Source organism: Acomys russatus, chromosome 13 (genome assembly GCF_903995435.1).
Source record: "Acomys russatus chromosome 13, mAcoRus1.1, whole genome shotgun sequence".
In the NCBI taxonomy this organism is placed as follows: domain Eukaryota; kingdom Metazoa; phylum Chordata; class Mammalia; order Rodentia; family Muridae; genus Acomys; species Acomys russatus.
In genome coordinates, this window is record NC_067149.1 from 41,035,303 (window position 1) to 41,056,895 (window position 21,593).

General features: G+C 51.1%; 2 protein-coding genes across 4 annotated transcripts; one reads left to right on the plus strand and one right to left on the minus strand.

Moving 5' to 3' along the window:
- The first annotated feature begins 9 nt into the window (after positions 1-9).
- On the plus strand, positions 10-12,661 carry Creld1 (cysteine rich with EGF like domains 1). 2 transcript variants are annotated; one of them, XM_051155084.1, is made up of 11 exons: positions 10-269; positions 435-665; positions 1,040-1,122; positions 7,205-7,315; positions 7,970-8,061; positions 9,298-9,474; positions 9,561-9,656; positions 11,048-11,131; positions 11,447-11,542; positions 11,679-11,813; positions 12,241-12,660. In XM_051155084.1, the coding sequence occupies exons 2-11, from the start codon at positions 498-500 to the stop codon at positions 12,453-12,455; spliced, it is 1,257 nt and encodes a 418-aa protein (XP_051011041.1). In that variant the 5' UTR covers positions 10-269; positions 435-497; the 3' UTR covers positions 12,456-12,660. The 2 variants fall into 2 exon arrangements, with proteins under 2 accessions (XP_051011041.1, XP_051011042.1); XM_051155085.1 differs by lacking the exon at positions 10-269 and having other exon boundaries at positions 276-665; positions 12,241-12,661.
- Positions 12,662-13,837: 1,176 nt separating this feature from the next.
- Positions 13,838-21,305, minus strand: Prrt3 (proline rich transmembrane protein 3). Of its 2 annotated transcripts, none has more exons than XM_051155086.1 (4): positions 21,119-21,305; positions 16,929-17,976; positions 16,565-16,720; positions 13,838-15,686 (listed from the first exon to the last, which is right to left on the minus strand). In XM_051155086.1, the coding sequence occupies exons 2-4, from the start codon at positions 17,917-17,919 to the stop codon at positions 13,915-13,917; spliced, it is 2,919 nt and encodes a 972-aa protein (XP_051011043.1). In that variant the 5' UTR covers positions 17,920-17,976; positions 21,119-21,305; the 3' UTR covers positions 13,838-13,914. The 2 variants fall into 2 exon arrangements, with proteins under 2 accessions (XP_051011043.1, XP_051011044.1); XM_051155087.1 differs by lacking the exon at positions 21,119-21,305 and adding an exon at positions 20,780-20,881.
- Between the last annotated feature and the right edge of the window lie 288 nt (positions 21,306-21,593).

Genomic DNA, 21,593 nt, shown 5'->3' on the forward strand with positions numbered 1-21,593 from the left:
CCCCCTCCTACAGTCTAGCTCGATCTGGATCCTCCCGGGCCTGTTCCAGGCCTTGCCTCCATCTCCCAAAAAAGGCTCTGAACTTGACCCCTTCTCTTCATATCCGGATCCGGGCTCCTCCCCTAGGACCGCCCATCCGCCTTTCTCTCGGAATATCTTGGGGTCTAGCCCTCTCTCTCTAATTCTGTCCCCTAATAACTAAATGAGACCCTAAAACAATGGGCTGACGCTTATCATTTTGCCAGCGATCCCGGCCACCTCTCTCTACGGTAACGGAGAAACAATTTCTCTCCTGGAATTGCAGATTAGGCTCCTTTCCCCTCCCAGCGCCTTTGCCTCCAGTAACCCAATTCATCCTCGTTTGTAATTACGTAGATCTAGGGCTTTCAGCTCCAAGGCACTTCAGAACCGAACCCTCCCTTTCCTCCTTACAGCCCGGCTTCTCAAGTGAACCCGTCCCCTGCCCTCTATCTGCACGTCCCCAGCCTGGGAAAAGGATGGCCTCGCAGCCCCTGAGGGGCCTGGTCCTATCTCTGCTTTGGGGCCTGAGCCTGTTTCTGAGCTTCCCAGGACCTGTCTGGCTCCAGCCCTCTCCTCCCCATTCTTCCCGAGCTGAGCCCCATCCATGTCATACCTGCCGGGCACTGGTGGACAGCTTCAACAAGGTGGGTGCACTAATAGTCCCGAGGGAGGGGCCCATTAGCGGAGTGGGGAGCTCTCTGTGCCAATGGGGATGGTCTTTAGTCCCAATGTGGGTTGCTTGCTTTAACTGTGTGGCCTTTGGGCAAGGTGCTTCGCAGTGCCTCTGTTTCCTGATCAATAACATAAAATAGTGAAATGTTAGAATCCACGCCTTTAGTGCCAGCACTCAGAAGGCAGAAGCAGGTGGCTCTCTGAGTTTTGAGGCCAGCCTGCTCTACAGAGCAAATTCCAGAACAGCCAGGGCTACACAGAGAAACCTTGTCTCGAAGAACAAAAACAAACAAAAAGAATGTGTCAAGCTCTGTACTTAGGTATTCCTAATTTCTTCCATATCCAGGGCCTGGAGAGAACCATCCGGGACAACTTTGGTGGTGGAAACACTGCCTGGGAGGAAGAGAAGTTGTCCAAATACAAAGACAGGTAAGAGAGGGAGTGGGGTGAGAGGGGGCTGGTGTATACCCCAACTCTTGGTCTCTGTTGATTGATTGGAATAGACTCTTTGGGGAAGCATTTATTTCCCAGATACCGAACATTTGCAGAACAGCAGTAAATAAGGAAACCAAGCCCCATTGCTGTGAAACTCGCTTTTTAGTAGAATAGACAACGTACTACCGGTCAGGGGAAAAACAACAAGACTGTGGGTGGGTAGACCGCAGATGGGTGGGAGGTGTTCAGGATGGCCGGTTAACAGACACCTTAGGTGAAGTAGCAGGGCTGACCTTACATTTCTCTCAGAAGTGGCTGGAGTAAGGTGGGCAAAAGGCTACAGGAAGGAGTTTAGATTTTGTGCTAAATGTGAGTCCAGGAGAGGGCATCAGGATTCCGGGAACTGGAAGTTCCCGGTAGTTGAGAGCCCCGGTATTTACACTGGTAGTAGAACCCAGATGCTCAGCAAGAGCAGCCAATGCCCGTAACTGCTGAGCCACCTCTCTAGCCTCTGGTCTTAAGTAAAGAGAGCGCTCACACCCACAAAGTACGGGAAGCTCTGCGCTTGGAGGGAGTGGGCAGCCCAGTGAGGGGGCGCCTATCTTGGAGATCATCAGTTAACATCATGGGATCGGTATGGGGCATGAGAGAAAGTAATAGACACCTGGCAGTCGGGTGAACAGTGCAAGTGTTTTCTGAGGAAGACTGCAGAGAGGCTGTGGGCAGGAGGGGTGGGGTCAGGCCAGGCCTCTGAACATGTTGGAATGAGATGTCCCCTGGACACCCAGGTATCCTCCATCTCATTCCGGAGCTCCAGGGAGAGGTAGGACCAGAGACGGGGACTTGAGAGGCCCTCCAGCTTTTCAAAGTGACACTGAAGGAGGGGCCAGCAAAGAGTTTAGGCTGCTTGTCGGTGCTACTGTTTTCTCTTCTCACTGTTTCTCAGTGCTCCAGCTCCCGTGCCTGTTCCTTGGTACCATGGTAAAGGGTTAAATCATGGCTCCCTATTATGAATAAGGCTGCTATGAACATGGTTGAGCATATGTCCTTGTGTGGTAGAGCATTTTCTGGGTATATTCCAAGGAATGGAATAGCTGGGTCTTGAGGAAGCCCTATTCCCAGTTTTCTGAGAAAGTGCCAGATAGATTTCCGAAGTGGCTGTACTAGTTTGCATTCCCACCAGCAATGAAGGTGTGTTCCTCTTTCTCCACATCCTCGCCAGCATGTGGTGTCACTTGAGTTTTTGATCTTAGCCATTCTGATGGGTGAAAGATGGAATCTCAGAGTCGTTTTGATTTGCATTTCTCTGATGACTAAAGATATTGAGCATTTCTTTAAGTGTTTCTCAGCCATTCAATATTCCTCTGTTGAGAATTCTCTGTTTAGTTCTGAGCCCCATTTCTCAGTTGGGTTATTTGGTTTGGTGGTGGTTAATTTCTTGAGTTCTTTATATACTTTGGATATTAGACCTTTGTCAGATGTAGGCTTGGTGAAAATCTTTTCCCAGTCTGTATGTAGGCTGTTGCTTTGTTCTGTTGACAGTGTCCCCTGCCTTACAGAAGCTTCTCGGCCTCATGAGGTCCCATTTATTAATTGTTGACCTTAAGGCCTGGGCTGTTGGTGTTCTGTTCAGGAAGTTGTCTCCTGTGCCAATGTGTTCCAGGTTCTTCCCCACTTTTTCTTCTACTGGAAACAGTCTAAATGTCCCTCAGTTGAAGAATGGATAAAGAAACTGTGGTACATTTACACTGTGGAATACTACTCAGCTATTAAAAACAAGGAAATCCAGAAATTTGTGGACAAATGGATAGGACTCGAAATGATCATGAGTGAGTTAACCCAGAAGCAGAAAGACTTACATGGCATATACTCACTTATAAGTGGGCACTAGCCCAAAAGGCATGTCCCACAAAAGTCTTCACTTACCAGGAGATTGGGATAGATGTGAGGACATCCTACTGGGACTCTAGGTAAGAGAAATATCGGAGATGGGGAAGTAAAAGGACACAGAGGGTCCTAGAAACCTACAAGAAGAACATCATGATGGGTGGGTGGATCAGGGCCCGGGGGGTTCTGCTCAAACTATTGCACTAACCAAGGACAATACAAGTAGTAAACATCGAACCCCTACTCTGGTCTACCCAATGGACAGGACATTCTCCACAGTTATGTGGAGAGTGGGGACTGACTCTGACATGAACTCTGGTGCTCCATATTTGACCACCTCCCCTTGGTGAGGAGGCCTGGTGGCACTCAAAGAAAGAATAAGCAGGCTACCAAGATGAGACTTGATAGCCTATGACCATATAGTGGAGGAGGAGGTCCCCCTCGGTCTTAGACCTAGGAGAGGAGAATAGGGTGAAAGTGAGCGGGAGGGAGGAACGGGAGGATACAAGTGATGGGATAACAATTGAGTTGTAATCTGAATAAATTAATAAAATTAAAATTTTAAAAAAATCCTGGCTCCCACTAGGCAGGGAAGCTTGTTTTCTGTAATTCTGGCCGCTCCTTTCCCTAAGTTTCCTCACTTAGGAAAGCAGTATTACCAAGAGTACCTTTTGATGCATAATGGCTTCTGGGTTCTTTTTTTTTTTCTTTCTTAAAATTGTTTTATTCTGCCCGGCGGTGGTGGCACACGCCTTTAATCCCAGCACTCAGGAGGCAGAGGCAGGCAGGTCTCTGTGAGTTCGAGACCAGCCTGGTCTACAAAGTTAGTCCAGGACAGCCTGTCTCAAAAAAAAAAAAAAAAATAATAAAATAAATAAAAAAATTGTTTTATTCTATTTTTTTTTTTCATTTTTGATACAAGGTCTCATAATTTTGTCATGGCTGGTCTTGAACTCACAGAGGTCTGCCTTCTACACCTGGCTTAAAAAAATATTTTTTTATCATTTATTTATTGTGTGAGTGTGTGTGTGTGTGTGTGTGTGTGTGTGTGTGTGTGTGTGTGTGTACACATGTGCACAGCTTTCAGGAGTCAGTTCTTTCCTTCCACTACTTGGATCCTAGGGATGGAACGCAGGTTCTCAGTCTTGGTGGCAAGTACCTTTACCTCTTTAGCCATGTTAGTGATCCCCAATGTCTTCTTTCTTGTTTTGTGTTGCTAAATTACTTCCTCTAGTATTCCACTGTTTCAGGCTCTAAATACATGATATGATACATCATGCTTATTTATTTTTCATTCTTTTCTTTTTTGAGATGGCATTATAATTAAATTTATTTTTTTTAAGATTTATTTTATGTCTATGAGTACACTGTCTTCGTGTACACCAGAAGAGAGCATCAGATCCTATTACAGATGGTTGTGAGCCACCATGAGGTTGCTGGGAATTGAACTCAGGACCTTTGGAAGAGCAGTCAGTGCTCTTAACTGCTGAGCCATTTCTCCAGCCCAATTAAATTTATTTTTATATTATGTATTTATGTGTGCATGCGTGTTTATGTGTGTGCAGGGTCACATGCATCTAGGTGCTCACAGTATGTTGACTTCAAGTCCTCTTTCATCTTTTTTATTTTAATGAATTAATTTGTGAGGTAGAGTTTCTCTGTGTAGCCCTGACTGTCTTGGAACTCGCTTTGCAGACCAGGCTGGCCTCAAACTCAGAGATCCACCTGCCTCTGCCTCCCAAGTGCTGGAATTAAAGATATGAACCACCATCAAAAAATTTTAATTATCTTACTTTATGTATCTGACTATTTTGTTTTGCTGTACACTGCATGCATACAGTGTCCAAGGAAGCCAGAAGGTATCAGATCTCCTGGAACTGGAGTTATAAGTAGTTGTAGGTCACCATGAAGGTGCTAGGAAGTAAGCCCGGTCCTGTGGAAGACCTCAGTGCCCTTAACTGCTGATCTCTCTCTGTCACCTATCATCATCATCATTATTAATATTATTTCAAGACAGGGTTTCGCTGTGTAGGTCTGGAGGTCCTGGCGCTCCCTCTGTAGACCTGGCAGGCCTCTAATTCAAGAGATCAACTGCCCTTGCCTCCCAAGTGCTGGAACTACAGGTGTGCCCCACTATGCCCGGCTGTCCCACCTTATTTTTTGAAACAGGTTCTCTCTCTGAACCTGGAGCTCACTAACTAGACTGTTGGACTGGAGACAGGGATCTGCCTGAGTCTGACCCCGCCACATGACTCCTAGTGCTGGAGTTACAGACACCGTGGGACACTTGGCTTTTACATGGGTGCTGGGGTCTTCATGCTTTTACTCAGGAGTCACTTTACAGAGTGAGTCATCTCCCCAGCCCCCACCCCCATCATATTTCATGTAATAATAAAGATTCTGGGGGCTGGAGAGGTTAAGAGCACTGACTACTCCTCGAGAGGTCCTGAGTTCAGTTCCCACTGACCACATGGTGGCTCGCAACCATTTATAATGTGGTCTGATGCCCTCTTCTGGCCTGCAGGAGTACATGCAGACAGACCACTGTATACATAATAGTACATAAATAAATCTTAAAATTAAAAAAAAAAAAAATCTGGTTTTGAGATATGATCTCATGTAGACCAGGCAGCCGTCCGGCTTGCTGTAAAGTTGAGGATGACCTTGAACTCCTGATCGTCCTGTCTCCACTTCCAAAGTGATGGGATTACAGGTGTGAGCCACCACACCTTGTGTGTGGGGGTGTATTTTTTTTTTTTTTAAATTCTAAAATACACATAAAGGAATTTAACAGGCTGGAATGTAGCCAAGTTGTCAGAGTGCTTCTCTCACATGTACAGTACCCTGGGCTCCTTTCCTAGCACCTAATGAAACAGGGCATGGTGGTGCATGCCTGTAGTTCTAGCACTTTTGGAGGTGGAAGCAGGAGGGTAAAGTCCTACCCAGCTACATAGCATGTTCAAAGCCAGTCTAGGCTACATGGCCAAAAAAGAAAAAAAAGAAAAAAAGAAAAGAAAAGGAAAAATGTCACCAATAGGGACACTTAGTACATTTTCACAGCTATATAACTACCACTGTCTTCTTCCAGAACTTTCTCGCTTCTGTTTTTGTTTTGACACAGTTTCCCTATTATAATACAGCCTGGCTTTCAACTCACTGACTCTCCTGCAGTAGCCTCCAGAGTACTGGGATTATAGATGTATACCCCCACATTTGGCCAGAAAGAAATCTTACCCCCATTAAGCAGCTCTTCCTCATCTTTCCTTCCCTCAAGCTCCTGGCAATGGCTGATATGCTCTCATTAAGCAAAAACCCGTGTGGATCTTCTGATTCCTTTGACCCTCTATTTCATGTGGCCTTTTATGTCTGGCTTCTTTCACTTAGCATAATGTCTCCTCGCCTCATCTCTGTTGTATGATATGTGCGGCACATTACTTTAATTTCCCAGTGAATAGACATACTGCGTTTTTGTTCATTGGTTAATGGACAGTTGAGTTGTTGTCTACCTTTTATTCATCATGAATACTGCGGCTGTGAGCATTTGTGTACAAGTTTGTATTTGAACAGGTGTTTTCCATTCTTTTGGGAAAGTGCCCAGGAGAGGAATTGCTGAGTCACAGTGGTGGCTCCATTTAGCTGATTGCACCATCTTGCATTTCCACTTGCAGTGCAGAAGGGATTCGGGTTTTTTCTACATCCTTGCCAGTGCTTGGTAGACCATATATTTTCAGGAGGTGTGGGGGTCCTCTCTGTATTTCTGAGCAACCCATCCCGCCTCATCTGATTTCAGTCGTATCTCCCCAGCATGGCTATCCCACCCAGGTCAGATGCAGGAACTGAAGACTCAGGATTCACCTGCAGAGGTGTGACTGTTTGATAAAAAAACACAAGTGTGCCCAACATGGTGGTGCACAGTGGGATGTAGAGGCAGGGGAATTAAAACTGAGGGGACGGGCCAGAGGTGAGAAGTGAAAACAAGAATGGCTCAGTGACTTGCCCAAATAACATCTAGCTTCTGACAGAGGTCTGTCTGATGTTAGAGCCAGTAGCCCTTCTGTTATAGTGGTCCTTGGCCCCTGCCTTGATAATGTCACAGTATGAGGGAAGGTGGAGAGAGACCTGAGGAGCTGGGGTAGGGGTGGGGGCGGGGGTGGAGTATGCTTCTACCACCTATGTCCTATCTGGTCAGTGAAACCCGCCTGGTGGAGGTGCTGGAGGGCGTGTGCAGCAAGTCCGACTTTGAGTGCCATCGCCTGCTGGAGCTGAGTGAGGAGCTGGTAGAAGCCTGGTGGTTCCACAAGTGAGAGGCATGGGGGTCTTCCCTTGGGTGGGCCTGGGGGTTCCACAGGTGAGAGGCATGGGGGTCTTCCCTTGGGTGGGCCTGGGGGTTCCACAGGTGAGAGGCATGAGGGTCTTCCCTTGCGTGGGCCTGGGGGTTCCACAGGTGAGAGGCATGGGGGTCTTCCCTTGCGTGGGCCTGGGTGTTCCACAGGTGAGAGGCATGGGGGTCTTCCCTTGCGTGGGCCTGGGGGTTCCACAGGTGAGAGGCATGGGGGTCTTCCCTTGTGTGGGCCTGGGGTTCCACAGGTGAGAGGCATGGGAGTCTTCCTGTGGGTAGGCCTGGGGGTTTCACAGGTGAGAGGTTGGGGAGGAGGGCTTCCCTGTGAGCAGGATACAGACAGGCCCTGGTGATGTGGCCTTTATTTGTCCAAGAGACGGTTGCATGTCACCGTAGTTCGGAGCCTTCCAAACCTAGATCTGAGGACTTGATGTGGGTACCAGGCCCCCTCTGGGCCTATTTACCCCTCTGCCAAAAGAGCCTTGGTCAAGTGGTTTCTGGGACACATGCCCAAGTTGGGCTGAATTACAGATTCAGTAAGAGGTAGGAGTAGGCAGCCACTCCAACACTCTTCCAGCAACCTTTCCCTTTCACTGCATTCTGCCCCTGCCTCAGGCAGCGAGAAGCCCCAGACCTCTTCCAGTGGCTCTGTTCGGACTCCCTGAAGCTCTGCTGCCCCTCTGGCACTTTCGGGCCGTCCTGCCTTCGTGAGTCTTTCCTGGTCCTCTTTTGGGAGTGAGAAGGGACTACTGAGGCTGGGGAGCCAGGCTTGCCTGTATGAACGCATCTCCAGACCGCTGCTCTGGCCTGTCTCCCAGGCCTGAAGTGAGCAAATCAGTGGGCCACACTGGGGTGGGGGGGGAGCAGAGGGCTAGCCTGAGCCAGGTGCAGTGTGGCTGCTATCAGGTACTAAATAAACGTTGTCCCCAACCGCTGCCTCCTTAATTTGCATGTCTGGTCACACTAGACTGTACCTGGGAGAGGCGCAAGCACATGCTGAGAAGCCCCCATTGTAGTCTGTCCACCTCTACAGTCCCAAGGCCAGAGCAGAACTTGATACAGTCTTGTCTTAGTTAACCTATTTATTTAATAGCTTACTATTATTTATTTATTTATTTTTAGGTGGCAGGGTTTGACCTGTGAGCCCAGGCTTTGAACTTGTAATAATCCTCCTGGTTTAGCCTTCTGGGTGCTGGAATTTCAGGCACATGCCACCATGCCAGGTTTCCTAGTCCTCTTTAGAGCTATTTTTCAACCAGATACAGTGGCATATGCCTTTAATCTCAGTGTTCTGGGAGAGCAGGCAGAGGCAGGTGGATCTCTGCGAGTTCAAGGCCAGCCTGCCTGGTTTCCAAAGTGAGTCCAGGACAGCCAAGGCTACACAGAGAAAGCCTGTCTTAAAAAAGCAAAAAAACAATAAATAAATAAATAAATCCCTAGGTAGACAGACAGACAGACAGATAGATAAGTAAACAGAGCTATTTCACCTGTAAAGAAGGATTAGTTGCTGGAATGATCAACTCAGTATTTAGAAAAGCCTGCAGTGCTAGTACATAAGAGGCTGAGGCAGAGAAATGTGCAAAGTCTATTCAGAAAAATTCTCTGGCCTTCCTGAATATTCCATCTCAAATATAAACAATCAAAGAAATACTCAGTGTTTATGGTATGTGAAGACTTTGAGGCCAGTGTGGTCTGTATAGTGGTTCCAGACCAGCTAGAGCTACATAAGTGAGACCCTCTCTCAAAAAAGAAAAAAGAAAAATATAGGTAAGCAAAAATAAATGAAAAGTTTACCTAGTTGTTTTACAATGGGCTATTTCATATAGCTTATGGCAAAATATTAAAACTAATTTTCCTTTTCAAAAACATTGAGGGCCATGTAGAAAATAATCTATTGGATAAAGTTTTGTATAGGATCTCAACCAACTGATGTCTGCCCACAGCATGTCCTGGGGGCACAGAGAGGCCCTGCGGTGGCTACGGTCAGTGTGAAGGGGAAGGGACCCGAGGGGGCAGCGGGCACTGTGACTGCCAAGCCGGCTATGGGGGTGAGGCCTGCGGCCAGTGTGGCCTTGGCTACTTTGAGGCGGAGCGCAACAGCAGCCATCTGGTATGTTCGGGTAGGTAGCCAAAGGGGTGTGGCGTGGGGCAGGGTTAGCTGGGATACCCGCCTGCTCATCCTCACAGCTATTTGCTTTTTACCCAGCTTGTTTTGGTTCCTGTGCCCGCTGCACAGGACCTGAGGAGTCCCACTGTCTGCAGTGCAAGAAAGGCTGGGCCCTGCATCATCTTAAGTGTGTAGGTAAGTGGGGAAGGAGCTAGGGCCTGAGCTTTGCTCCCTGTGTCACATATGCCTGCCTACACCAACAAGTTCCCAGTCCCATGGAAGCCTCAGCCTGGCTGGGAAGGCAGTGAGCCAGGCATGTATGGTACAGAATGACCTGCATGCAGTGGAAGGCACGTGTCCTGACCCAGGGCAGTGACCGATGACACATGGCTTCTTAGAAGAGGTGCTACTTTGGCCAAGTTTTTGTTTTGTTTCATTTTGGGTTTCTTTGTTTGTTTGTTTTCTCAAGACAGGGTTTCCCTGTGTAGCCCTGGGTGTGCTGAAACTTGCTCTGTACCAGGCTGGCCTCAAACTCAAGAGATCTGCCTGCCCCTGCCTCCTAAGTGCTGAGATTAAAGGCATGCATCACCATGCCTAGCAAACCAAACCTTACAAAAACAAAACTCTGGAGTGGGATTTCAAATCTGGCAGTGAGATGACTCAGCAGTTAACAGGTGCTTGCTGTCAAGGCTGAACCCTGGAGCTTAGTCCCCAGGACACACATGCTGAAAAGAGAAAGCCAACCAACAAGTGGTGCTCTGATTTCAAAGCATGTGCCATGGCATGCGGGCACCCACACATATCCATACATGCATGTGCCATGGCATGCGTGCACCCACACATATCCATACATGCATGCAAATGATAAGTTTTCTTGTTTTTGTTTTTTTGAGACAGGGTTTCTCTTGTAGTCTTGGGCTGTCTTGAACTTGCTTTGTAGACGAGGCTGGCCTTGAACTCACAGAGCTCCTCCTACCTCTGCCTCTGCTGGGATTAGAGGCATGTGCCTTTTTTTTTTTTTTTTCTTAAGGAATGACAAGAATTTAAAGCCAGATATGGTAATTTATGTTTAGGATTTAGCACTGAGGTAGTGGAGGTCGGAAGATTAGGAGTTCAAGGTCATCCTTGGGGACATAGTTGCAGTCCAGCCTAGGCTGCAGGAGACCCTGTCTTACAAATTAAAAAAAATTTTTTCACACACACACACACACTTTTCCCACCTCATATAACAGTTCTGATGTGAGTGGTCCAGGCTGGCTGTGAAGCTGTGTCTTGTCGGTCACTCAGGGTCCCCTCTGCCTATGGTCATCTGTGGGATATAAGTTGTATGGACGATGCTGAGTCATAGCCACCACCCACTTCATGTCTCCGCACTCAGGAAGTAAGAGGGGCTAAATAAAGGTGGGGCCTGTCCCTCCCGTCTCCATCTGTATCCGAGGGCTGCAGGGCAGGCAGAGGCTTGAGTGTCTGGCTGGGCAGTGCCACTCCAGGTGCAGTTACTTCAGGGCTGGTCATTAGCTTGCAGTTCCCACCACACTCATGGCAGTCCTGCAAAGTGACACTTTCAACCTTTGCCCTGTCTCCAGATATCGATGAGTGCGGTACAGAGCAAGCCACCTGTGGAGCTGACCAGTTCTGTGTGAACACAGAAGGATCCTACGAGTGTCGAGGTCAGCGTCCATTGCTGGAGGGAGAGGCTGGGATGACGAAGCATTTCCTGTCCCTTCAAAGTCTACCTTCTCACTGGGTGTGGTGGTGCACACCTTTAATCCTGGCACTCTGGGAGGCAGAGACAGGTGGATCGCTCTGAGTTCGAGGCCAGCCGGGTCTACAAATCGAGTCCAGGACAGCTAGGGCTAGTACTCAGAGAAACTCTGTCTTCAAAAACCAAAAACCAAAAAAACCCAAAGTCTACCTTCTCAGGCTCCCGAGCCCTCAGCTCCCTGAGATTGCGGGACCCCTCACCCCTGCCCTCTCTTCTTCAGATTGTGCCAAGGCCTGCCTGGGCTGTATGGGAGCAGGGCCAGGCCGCTGCAAAAAATGCAGCCGTGGCTACCAGCAGGTGGGCTCCAAGTGCCTAGGTGAGTCTTCTGCCGATGGGGGAGACAAGGGAAGGAAGGGTGCCACACTGAGTCAGGGTGGGAGTGAAATGCAGGCTGGGGTGCTGTGTGGGGACCATGGCAGTCAGCACTCTCACCCCCTCCCCTTTCCTCCCAGATGTGGATGAGTGTGAGACAGTGGTGTGTCCGGGAGAGAATGAGCAGTGTGAGAACACGGAGGGTAGCTACCGCTGTGTCTGTGCTGAGGGCTACAGACAGGAGGAGGGCATCTGCATGAAGGAGCAGATCCCAGGTAAGCAGGGAGGGTGGGAGGCCCCACTCCACTGCCACCCCGCCCCCAAAGAGGCTGGCTACACTGAGACCTAGTCCTCACGTGTCTGTTATCGAGGTTGGCTTTTGGTGATCTCACCTCCCACATAGAATTGTATTTGGTACCAACCACCACCACCACCACCACCCCGCTGCCCCTCTAAGGCTGCTTTCTCTTGTCCAGTGGGACCAGAGTTCTGTGAAGCCTTGGGCAGCCCCGTCACCTCCCAGCTTCCTTCCAACTTAGGGTGGCAGGGTCTCAGCTGCCCCTGCAGAGATTTCCCAATAGTGAGTGATGCTGTGTGCTCGGCGAGCTAGGTGGGCTTGGCAGCTGTGATCAGGCGTGTGGGAGCTGCCGGCAGCTCCGGGAACTGCCACGAATGAGGCAGTGACACATCACACCTCTGCAGAGTCGGCGGGCTTCTTTGCGGAGATGACGGAGGATGAGCTGGTGGTCCTGCAGCAGATGTTCTTTGGTGTCATCATCTGTGCACTGGCCACACTTGCTGCTAAGGGTGACTTGGTATTCACTGCCATCTTCATAGGAGCCGTGGCAGCCATGACTGGGTACTGGTTGTCAGAGCGAAGTGACCGTGTGCTAGAGGGCTTCATCAAGGGTAGATAATCCCTGCCACCACTTACGGGATTTCCTCCCACCCAGAGGTCATTTCTCTTGCCTGCTGGACACCTGGGGCAGCATGGTTTCTCTTTGAGAATGGGGTAAACACCCTTTACCTGCCTTACTGATCAGCCCAGGACTCCGGTGGCCCCAGGGGTGAAAAAGAAGCCCAGACGCTGATGCCATGAGATGCTTGCCTAGGGGACTGGCAGACATTACAGTGTGTGACTTCCAAGACAGTTTCTCCCTAGGGAGGTTGCAGGTGGGCTGTGGCCCCTGCCCAGGATGAGAGGCGTTCTCCTCAGGTGGAGTGGGGTCACCATAGCCCTCCTGCCAGGTGCATGCTGCCAGCTCCTGCTGTGTATTCCCCTCCCCCACCCCAGCCATCAACTTATTTATTCATCTCAGGAAATAAAGGAAGGTCTTGGAAACTGAGAAAGCTTCAGTTGTCACAACCCGTCACTGCCACTTCAGTAAAGCTTTCCTCAACCCTGGGAAGTTGAGGGCTGACACGATAGAGAAGTGGTGGGAAGGGGCTGGGGCGATGGGTCAGTTGTTAGCAGTTTGCTGCCCTGGCAGAGGATCCAGGTTCAATTCCCCGTACCCACTCAGTGGGCTCACAATTGTCCATCCTCCGGTTCCGGGGAGCCAGCCTCGTTCTTCTGACCCCCGGGTACCAGGCACACATGGTGCATATATACACGGAAGCAAAACATTCATACGCAGAAAATGAATCTACAGGAAATGTTTTTAAATTAAACCAAAACAAAACAAAACCAGAAAGAAGTGGAAGGAGGAAGGAGAATGATGACGAGGAGCCAGGTTAGGAATTGGTCTTTCTGGTTTGAATACCAGCTGCTGTTGCAGAACCCAAATTAGCGTTCACCTCGGAATATCACTCTCATTTCTCAAGTGGGCAGGATGCTTTCCGATTAGGCCTAAAGTGGGGATTACAGGAAGTGGGCAGCCCACAGCAGACAAGTTTTTAATGAGATAGTGGCTTCCTACCAAAGGCTGAGGCAACATTCCTCTAGAAGGCTCTTGATTCCTGTGGGAAGGGCCTCCTGTCTCCTGTCAGGGTGTAGGATCCTGGCTCCACCAGAGGGAGGCATGAGCCTAATTGCAAGGGTTTATTTCTTTGGCACAAAGAGGACAGTCAATCTCCACTCTGGAGAGTCAGGGCTACTTGTTCCCTGTTCCTCATGATCAAATCCATGCACGTCCACCCTGTATTCCGTGCAACTCACGGCCTCTGTGCAAAATATCTGCTGAAAAAAATATAGATATTAAAAAAAAATCAGAACGAGTCAGGTGAATTGAAGCTCAACTGTCTGTACCCAGGAGCTGCAATCAGGTGGAGGCCCTAGAAGGCCAATTTTTTTTTTTTTTTCAAATGCTCAACTGTCTTGGCTCATCCACTTTATGCGGACTCTGAGGAGTGGGTCCAGGTCCTCCTAGTAGCTGCTCAAAGCTCTATAGTGTCACTGGAGGCGCTGCGGGACTCGCTGGGCTTGCTGCACGGTTGGCTCTCGCCTTGAGGCTCTCCAGCCCGCGCAGGAGTCGGGGCTGGGGTAGGTGGTGGCAGCAGCTGCACTGTGCTGGGCAGTTCATCTAGGGGTAGGCTATCCACGGACGACAGCCCGTGACGCCACGGGTTCCAGCTGATCTTGAGCGAGCCCTTGGAGAAACTGTCCAGGGAGCTGCCCGAAGTCCCCGCGGCCGCTGCGCCGACGGGCGGGTCTACCACGTGCTGCGGGAGCGGCGCGCGCAAGCACACCTCGCTGAGCGAGCGGCAGCGGCCTCGGAGCAGCGAGGCACCCGCGCCATCGAGCTCTGCGTCGGGCTGGCTGCCGCGGCGTGGCCGCAGGGCACCCCCTGGCGGCGAGGAGGCTAGGCCGCGGAGGCCGCAGCGGTGGAACACACTGTCTCGGACCAGGTGCTCCCTGAAGAGCGCGGCATCGATGCTGCGGCTCAAATTGATGGGCGATGGCGGCCGCAGATCCAGCTCGCTCAATGACGGTGCGGGCCCCACACTGCCCCGGGACATACCCGGGCCACTCGGGCGACCACGACCCAGAGATGCAGCTGAACCCCAGGGTCCAGAACCAGGTGTGGAGGGAAGCCCACCTTCTGCAGCGTTGCGGATGAGACTTTTGCTGATGTCCAGGCCGCCTGTGCCCAGGCTACTGGGCCCCGCATAGCAGTTATTCGGTCTCTCGGGCACTTCGCTCTTGCCAGTGGGCGCGGGGCATGCTAGGCGCAGCAGCTTAGCCCAGCAAGCGTGCTCCGTTGGGGGCCTGGGACGTGTGGCGGCCAGAGCAGCCAGAGCCAGTGCCAGTGCCCAGGTCAGCTCCAGCAGGCGCAGCCAGAAGTGCACGCCCCACCAAGCCCAAGAGAAGCGACCTTCTCGCCCAGGCCCTGGGTACAGCCAAAGCGAAGCCGCCAACTGCAGACCACTGGCCAGGAGCCCCAATGAGCCCGCCACAGCCAACAGCCGGGGCCCTGGACTGGCATCCCAGCCCCGAGGGCCTTCCAGCAGGCGGCGACGGCACAGGCAGAGTGTGCCCAGAGCCACAGACGCGCCCCAGGCACAAGATAAGCCTTGTGTCAGAAGGTTGAGCACAGGCCTGGTGGAGAACAGGTCTGTGGCCAGCAAACCTGCGCCATGTACAGGTGCTACAACTCCCAGCAGGAGCGGCTTCTGCAGAGGCTGTGGCAGACCTGCACCCAGGCCTAGCAGGGTGAGTGCTGCCAGTGCAGTGAGTAGCAAGGGGAAAGGCAAGTTGTATAGCACCAGGCCAGCTCGTACTCCCAGCCGTGCCTGAGAGCCGTAAGGATCAGTGAGCATGTAGACAGATCGCAGCCCTGAAGCCACCAACACCAGCAGGGCAGCCACTAGTGCCAGTCGGGGTCCTGCTAGGGCGGCTGCCAGTGTGACCAATGCCAATAATGCTGGAAGCAGGAAAAGCACGCCCACCCCATACACATGAAGCTCCCAGGAAAAACTGAGCACCCTCCTCAGGGGTCCCCAACGCAGAGGAGGTGCGGTGGCATTGGCTGGGGGGCTAGAAGCTAGGGCTGGAGCCATTGAGCTGGCTGAGGGCTCCGGAGGGAGTGGTTGGCCCAGGGCTTTCTGTGTGGTGACTCTAATGAGGCCACGACGAGATGTCGAGGGGGCCTGTACAGGGGGTGCTGGAGGGTGGCTTTGTGGGCGACCCGGCCATTCTTCGGCTTCATCTGCAACAATAACAATATTAAAAGGGTTCCTTGGGAAGCGTTGTTGACAGCGGGAAGTGGAGGTGCATGCATGTAACCGGAGGCAGGTGCAGGAGCATCAGCACTTTAAAGCCATCCTCAGCTACATAGTGAGTGCAAGGGCAGTCAGTCTAGGCCACTTGAGACCCCCATCTCAAGCAAGCAAACAAACAAGCAAGAAACAACACAACAACAGAACCCCAAACAAACACAAAGTGCTTTTGAGTTTTTCCATATTCAAAAATGTAGTGGGTAAATTAATATTCCAAGCATGTCTGTCAAATGGAGAAAATAACACTTGCCATAGTAGCTGGGTCATGTCAAGGGCACATGTCTAGCTTGGTTCCCACTAACCAGCATAGACAAAGACAAGACAGATATAAACTTCCTTCCTTCCTTCCTTCCTTTCTTTCCTTCCTTCCCTTTTAAAAAATTTATTTATTTATTTGGTGGTGCTGGGAATGGAACCCAGGGTTTTTCATGTGCCAGGCAATAGCTCTAACACTGTGTTGCATCGCCAGCCCTTTGTATTTTTGGGAACAGGGTCTCACTGAGCTACTGGGACCAGCCTTGAACTCAGTATGTAGTTCAGACAGATTTCAAACTTGTAATCCTCTTGTCCCAGCACCCAGAGTGCCGGGGTCCAGGAAGGAAGGAGAATAACTGCATAAGACATGTCTATGTTGCACAGAAGAACAATTCTAGCTCAAAAGAGCCAGTGTCTTGTCCTGGTGTCCCCGGTGAGCACTGGGTTATTTCTCAGCTACTCAGAGGAGGTTCTAGCTAATTCCTTTTAGCAGGTGCTTTTCTCCATTCAGCCCTGGCCCCTCGGACCCATCACCCCCTAGCCATGGCCTCACCTGGCTGCCGGGCCCTCACAGGGCTCTCTGTTCCATTTGCAGCTTGAGCAGAGTTTGGGAGTTCAGGGATGAAGGACTTGGGGGTTCCTGGAGCCTCCATCGCTCCTCTCACTCTCTGGGGAGAGATGGGGTCTACTCCATTCATCGAGGCTATTCCTGAAATGGCAAGAGTAGTCACCACTTTGTCTGACCCTCTAGTCCTCCCCAAAATCCAATCCCTCAGAAGGGTACCACCATCACCCAAATTTGTCAGAAGGAAGGAAATGACACCCCGAGTTATATCTAGCTGCCTTAGATCACTGATCCTTGAAGCTAGATCACTGATCCTCGAAGCCCCACTCAGGCCCCTTATGGTGGTACCTACCTGGCCTTAGTTGTCCATCAGAAGTGTCTGAGGCTGAGGGTGGTAAGGACTGGGGTGTTGCAGAATCTTGTCCACCAAGGAGGTCAGTCTGTTCAGGTGGGGGTCCCAGAGAGCTGACTTCCCAGCTATCCCCAGTTCCAGCTTTTTGAGGTGGTTCAGCTGGCAGCCCCTCAGGAAGAGGAAGGCTTCTGGCCAATGCTAGGTCTAGCTGGTCTCCAGGATCCTGAGTGGATGCCACCTCAGCTGGGGGTGTTGGGCTCACCTCAGGGACTACTGGATCCTGTAGGGTGAGTAAGGGGCCCTGGACAGCCTCCAGGAAGCCCCCCTCATGTCCATCCTGCCTCCCCAGCATCGGCGTCCTCACAGCACCTGTCTCGGGTACCAGAGTGTGGGGAGAACCCTGGTGGTCCCAGGGGGAAGCCTGTGTTATGTGGGTCTTACCTTTGGCCATTAGACCCTCATCCCTAGCTGGCTGCTGTCCTACTGGGCCTCCAGGCTTCTGTGGGGCAGTGGGAAGTATGGATACCCTGAGTTGAGGGCTGGGAGTTGTTGGGACGAAAGTGAGGTGAGGTGCTCCCATTGGATGGGGGTCTGGTGCTTCTGGCTCTAGAAGCTCCTGCGAATCTGGAGGTCCTGTCCAGCCTTGGGAGGTGAGTGTTTGGGCCAGCTGAAGGTCATCAGCCATTAGGAGTCTTTCACCCTGGACTCCAGGGGCTGCTTTGGGTCCAGGCAGGGCTGGTCCTAGGGGAGAGTCTGCAGGCCTCTCAGGGCCTTCAACAGGAGCCTGGGAGATGCCACTGGGCTGGAAACTCTCATTTCTCTGCTTCTCCCAGAAGAGGTCAAAGGTCTGTGGCTCTGGTGGGATCACATGAGGTTCTGAGTTCTCAAGTGGCCTGGGAAGGCCTCTGCCCAAGGCAGGGCCAGCCCCCAGGCATGGCAGCAGCAACAGCAGAAGGAGGCAAGATACACAGCCCTGTGGGCTGGAGGCCATGGTCTAATTCAATGCCTGAGTGTAGAGCCCTTGACTTCTAGGCTTCACTGGGTCACTCTACAAAAGCAGAGAGAGAAAGTAGAAATCAGAGAGAGATGATGTGTGAGGGTTGAGGGGTCCCATGACTTCCCTGAGGAGCTGGTGTGAGCAACAGCATCAAACCCTGCTTTAAGGTCCTTAAAAACTGGGTCTCAGCTCATGCCCCTTGCTTTGTGCTCGAAACTTCCTGTCTCAGGCAGTGGTGGTGCACGGCTTTAATGCCAGTACTCGTGGGTTCCAGGCCAGCCTGGTTTACAGAGTGAGTTCCAGGGCAGCCATGGCTACACAGAGAAACCTTGTCTCAAAAAACAAAAACAAAAGCAAAAGCAAACCAAACAACAACAACAACAAAAACCTTTCTGACTTCCCTTTGCTCTTGGGAGAGAATACAAGCTCTGCTCTGTTCTTGGCCTTCCAAAGTTATGGCCAAGCCAGGCAACTGAGCCACTGTCCAATACTCAGTGGCTATTCCGTGTGTGTGTGTGTGTGTGTGTGTGTGTGTGTGTGTGTGTGTGTGTGTGTTGGAGATAGTTGCCCATATTAAGTGCAGTGCCTGTGAAAACCAGAGGAGAGTGTCGGATGGCCTGGAGCTGACTTGGAAGCATCTGTAGCCCACCCCCCATCCTCAGTGCTGTGTCCTCTACTAGACCAGTACTACTCGTCTGACTGGCTAATCTCTCCAGTCCCTGAAAGCAGATTTTTAAGTTTTTAAAATTACATCTATGCATTTAATTAAGGGGAGGCTATCTGCCGCAGCGAGAGTGTGGCATGCAGGACAACTTGTGGGAGTCCGTTCTCTCCTTCCACGTGGGTCCCAGGGATCAAACTCAAGTCAGGCTTGGCAGCAAGCCTCTTTATCTGCTAAGCCTTCTTGCCTGCCCTCAAAATAGATTTATCAAGGCCCAACTCTCAGAAAAGAGAAAGAGTTACATGTCCCTGCTTGAGGAGGGACCTGAGCTGGCATCCAGCATCGTGTCTCCTGGGTGAGTTACTTTGCTTCTTGGCATCGTGGTGGCTTTCTCTCTTTCAAGAGCATCTACTTCAAGGGGATTCATATGAAGCATAAACAATGAGGGTCAGACCCACAGTAGGAACTTACAGTTGGACCCTATTTCTTTAGCATTCGTCTGGAAAACTTTCCTTCCCCAAGCCCCCTTCACTAGTTCAATGAATAAACTGAACAGACCATGGGGATAAAGTCTTGAACGAGTTTGAAGAAACTACCCTCTCCCCAATGTGGAGAGACCATTCTAGATATGATGGACAATAAGTGATTTTAAAGTTAAGGGCCAGTGAGATGGCTCAGTGGATAGAGGTGCTTGCTGCCAAGCCTGATGATCTGAGTTCAATCCTTGATCAGGACTCACATGGTGAAAAGAGAAAACTGATCCCTTTGGGTTGATCTCCACATATGCATGCATACACACACACACACACACACACACACACACACACACACACACACACACACGAGTACATACACTTTTTAAAAATGTTAAATTAAAGTTTAAATCCTGAGGCAAAGACAGGAGGATCTCTGTGAGTTCAAAGTCAGTCTGGTCTACATAGAAAGTTGCAGGTCAGTCAGAGCTGTATAGTGAGACTCTCTGAAATAATAAAGTTTAGCTTTGAAGAAAATAAGATGGGGCTAGATGATGGAGGCTAAGAGTCTCCACAGGGGCTCCATGAGAGCCTCTCTGAGGTGACACTGAGGTCAAGGTGAAACGGTAAGAGTGCAAGCATGACCATCTAAGGGGGAAGCATTTGGCAGAGGGAAGAGCAGAGTGAGATTAGGACATATCCTTCTGGGTGGGTTGGTGGTCAGCTGGCTGCAGCTGGACCATCACAAGACTGGGAAGCTTGGCAGTAATAAGGTCTGTGTAGCCATGTTTTTTTTTTTTTAAGGGAAAGAGGTCAGCGCTCTTGTCCAGGGAAGATTGGAAGGTAGGATGCATTGGCCCAGACACTCCCCACCAGGGGCGCTTTCTGTTCCTGGCTCTCCCTACCCCGAGGGCAATGCCCCCTTGTATACCATCTCCCGTCTGCCACAGGTCTGGGCTCCTGTCTCTTTTGTTTCACATCTTCAGCCCCTGTATATTCCTGGCCCAGGTAGATATCCTATGAGGTCTCTATTCTTAAATTCATCCTTAAATAGGCCAGGGAGGTAGGAGGGGCCAGCTGTGTTAGGGGCAGGTGTTATGCTCTTTTCTCTTGGCTACAGCCAGCCACCTTTGGTGGCTCAGACACCTGGAGAAGTAACTCCAAGTACCCTTCCTAGGAGCACTCTAGGCTCATCAGAGGTTGTGGGCAGTTTCAGGGGACCTCTTGGGTCCAGCTGCAGCTTTATTTCAGACTGCCTTTAAGCCTTGGTAAGGCCTTTCTCAAACATCTACCAAGCCCCAGGTTCTGCTCATAGCCCAGGATGGGGTCTGGGGACCCATAAGTCCTCAGTTCTGAGGCTGGGACTGAGGTGTGCTAAAAAAGGACCTGGGGCCCCTAAGATGGATACAGGTTGATAATAATACTGTCTTGAGCTGTTTGCTCAGTTAGGCAAACAGCTGTCCTAAGTCTTCCCATACAAGCAGGTGCAAGTACCCATCATACAGAAAAGAAAAGTGGGCAACCAAGAGTCAGAGAGGTTGAGCAACTTGCCCAAGGTCGCACTGCCAGATGAACACATGTACTAGAAATACTGAAGCCGATAGGGCTTATCGTGCACAGCTCTGTAAGCTTTGCAGAGGAAGAGATGGCTGAGCTGGGCCTTCAGTGAATAACATGCCATCTGCCTTCCACCCCCGTTGCGAGAGATGTGGGCACTTACAGTCCAGGCAGGAGCTCGCCGTGTTGGGGTCCCAAGGCTGGACAGGTCTGAGGGGAGGTGAGATCAATCAGTCTCAGAGACTAGGTGAGAAAGAAGAGGGGGAGGGGAAGCAGGGTGAGGGCCTCTGCAGGACAGCCTGCAGAAGCGGGTCCATCTCGGGTTACCTTTCTTCCTCCTCCTCGGGCTCCTCTCTCCCTGGCTCCACGCCTTCCCGCAGTGTCCCTGATGGGAGTAGGCACTATGCGGGCCTGGCCGCCTATGCCCACGAAGGGGGCTGTAAGCCTTGCTCCTTGCTTTCATGGGTCCCGCCATCGCCCCCTCCCTCGGCCAGCTCCTCACCTGCGCGCTGCACCCGCAGCCCTGCGTTCACCTTGCGCGCGTCCCTGCAGCCTCTCCCGGCACTGCATCCTCGAAGATGCTCAGGCTCGGCCAGCAGAGCCCAGCGCTGCCGATCTCATAGCCGAGCCCGCCCACAGGAGCGCGGGAGACTTAACCCTTTCCCTTGGCGAATGGACTCTGCCTGCTGCTCCTCACCAGCCCTCTCTCACACACAATGCAGCCAAGGTAGTGTTAGAGCCCCCATGGGAAACCCTGCAGCGTCCCTCCCTGCTGGGACCAACCTTTTTTGCTATCTCTCCAGACAGGGAGCTCACATCCTCTGGATTCAGAAAGGCATAGGTAGGTGGTACTTATAGCCTGGCAGATCTTCTAGGCCTTTTCCAGAGCACATAAATAAAAATGAGACTCTTCTTCTTCTTCTTCTTCTTCTTCTTCTTCTTCTTCTTCTTCTTCTTCTTCTTCTTCTTCTTCTTCT

Coding starts and splice junctions, on each gene's coding strand:
- Creld1 (XM_051155084.1), top strand. CDS start 498: ATGGCCTCGCAGCCCCTGAGGGGCCTGGTCCTATCTCTGCTTTGGGGC. Junction 9,657..11,047: donor GCATCATCTTAAGTGTGTAG/GTAAGTGGGGAA, acceptor CCCTGTCTCCAG/ATATCGATGAGTGCGGTACA. Junction 11,814..12,240: donor CATGAAGGAGCAGATCCCAG/GTAAGCAGGGAG, acceptor ACACCTCTGCAG/AGTCGGCGGGCTTCTTTGCG.
- Prrt3 (XM_051155086.1), bottom strand. CDS start 17,919: ATGGCCTCCAGCCCACAGGGCTGTGTATCTTGCCTCCTTCTGCTGTTG. Junction 16,721..16,928: donor TGATGGACAACTAAGGCCAG/GTAGGTACCACC, acceptor TTGCCATTTCAG/GAATAGCCTCGATGAATGGA. Junction 15,687..16,564: donor TGTGAGGGCCCGGCAGCCAG/GTGAGGCCATGG, acceptor TTATTGTTGCAG/ATGAAGCCGAAGAATGGCCG.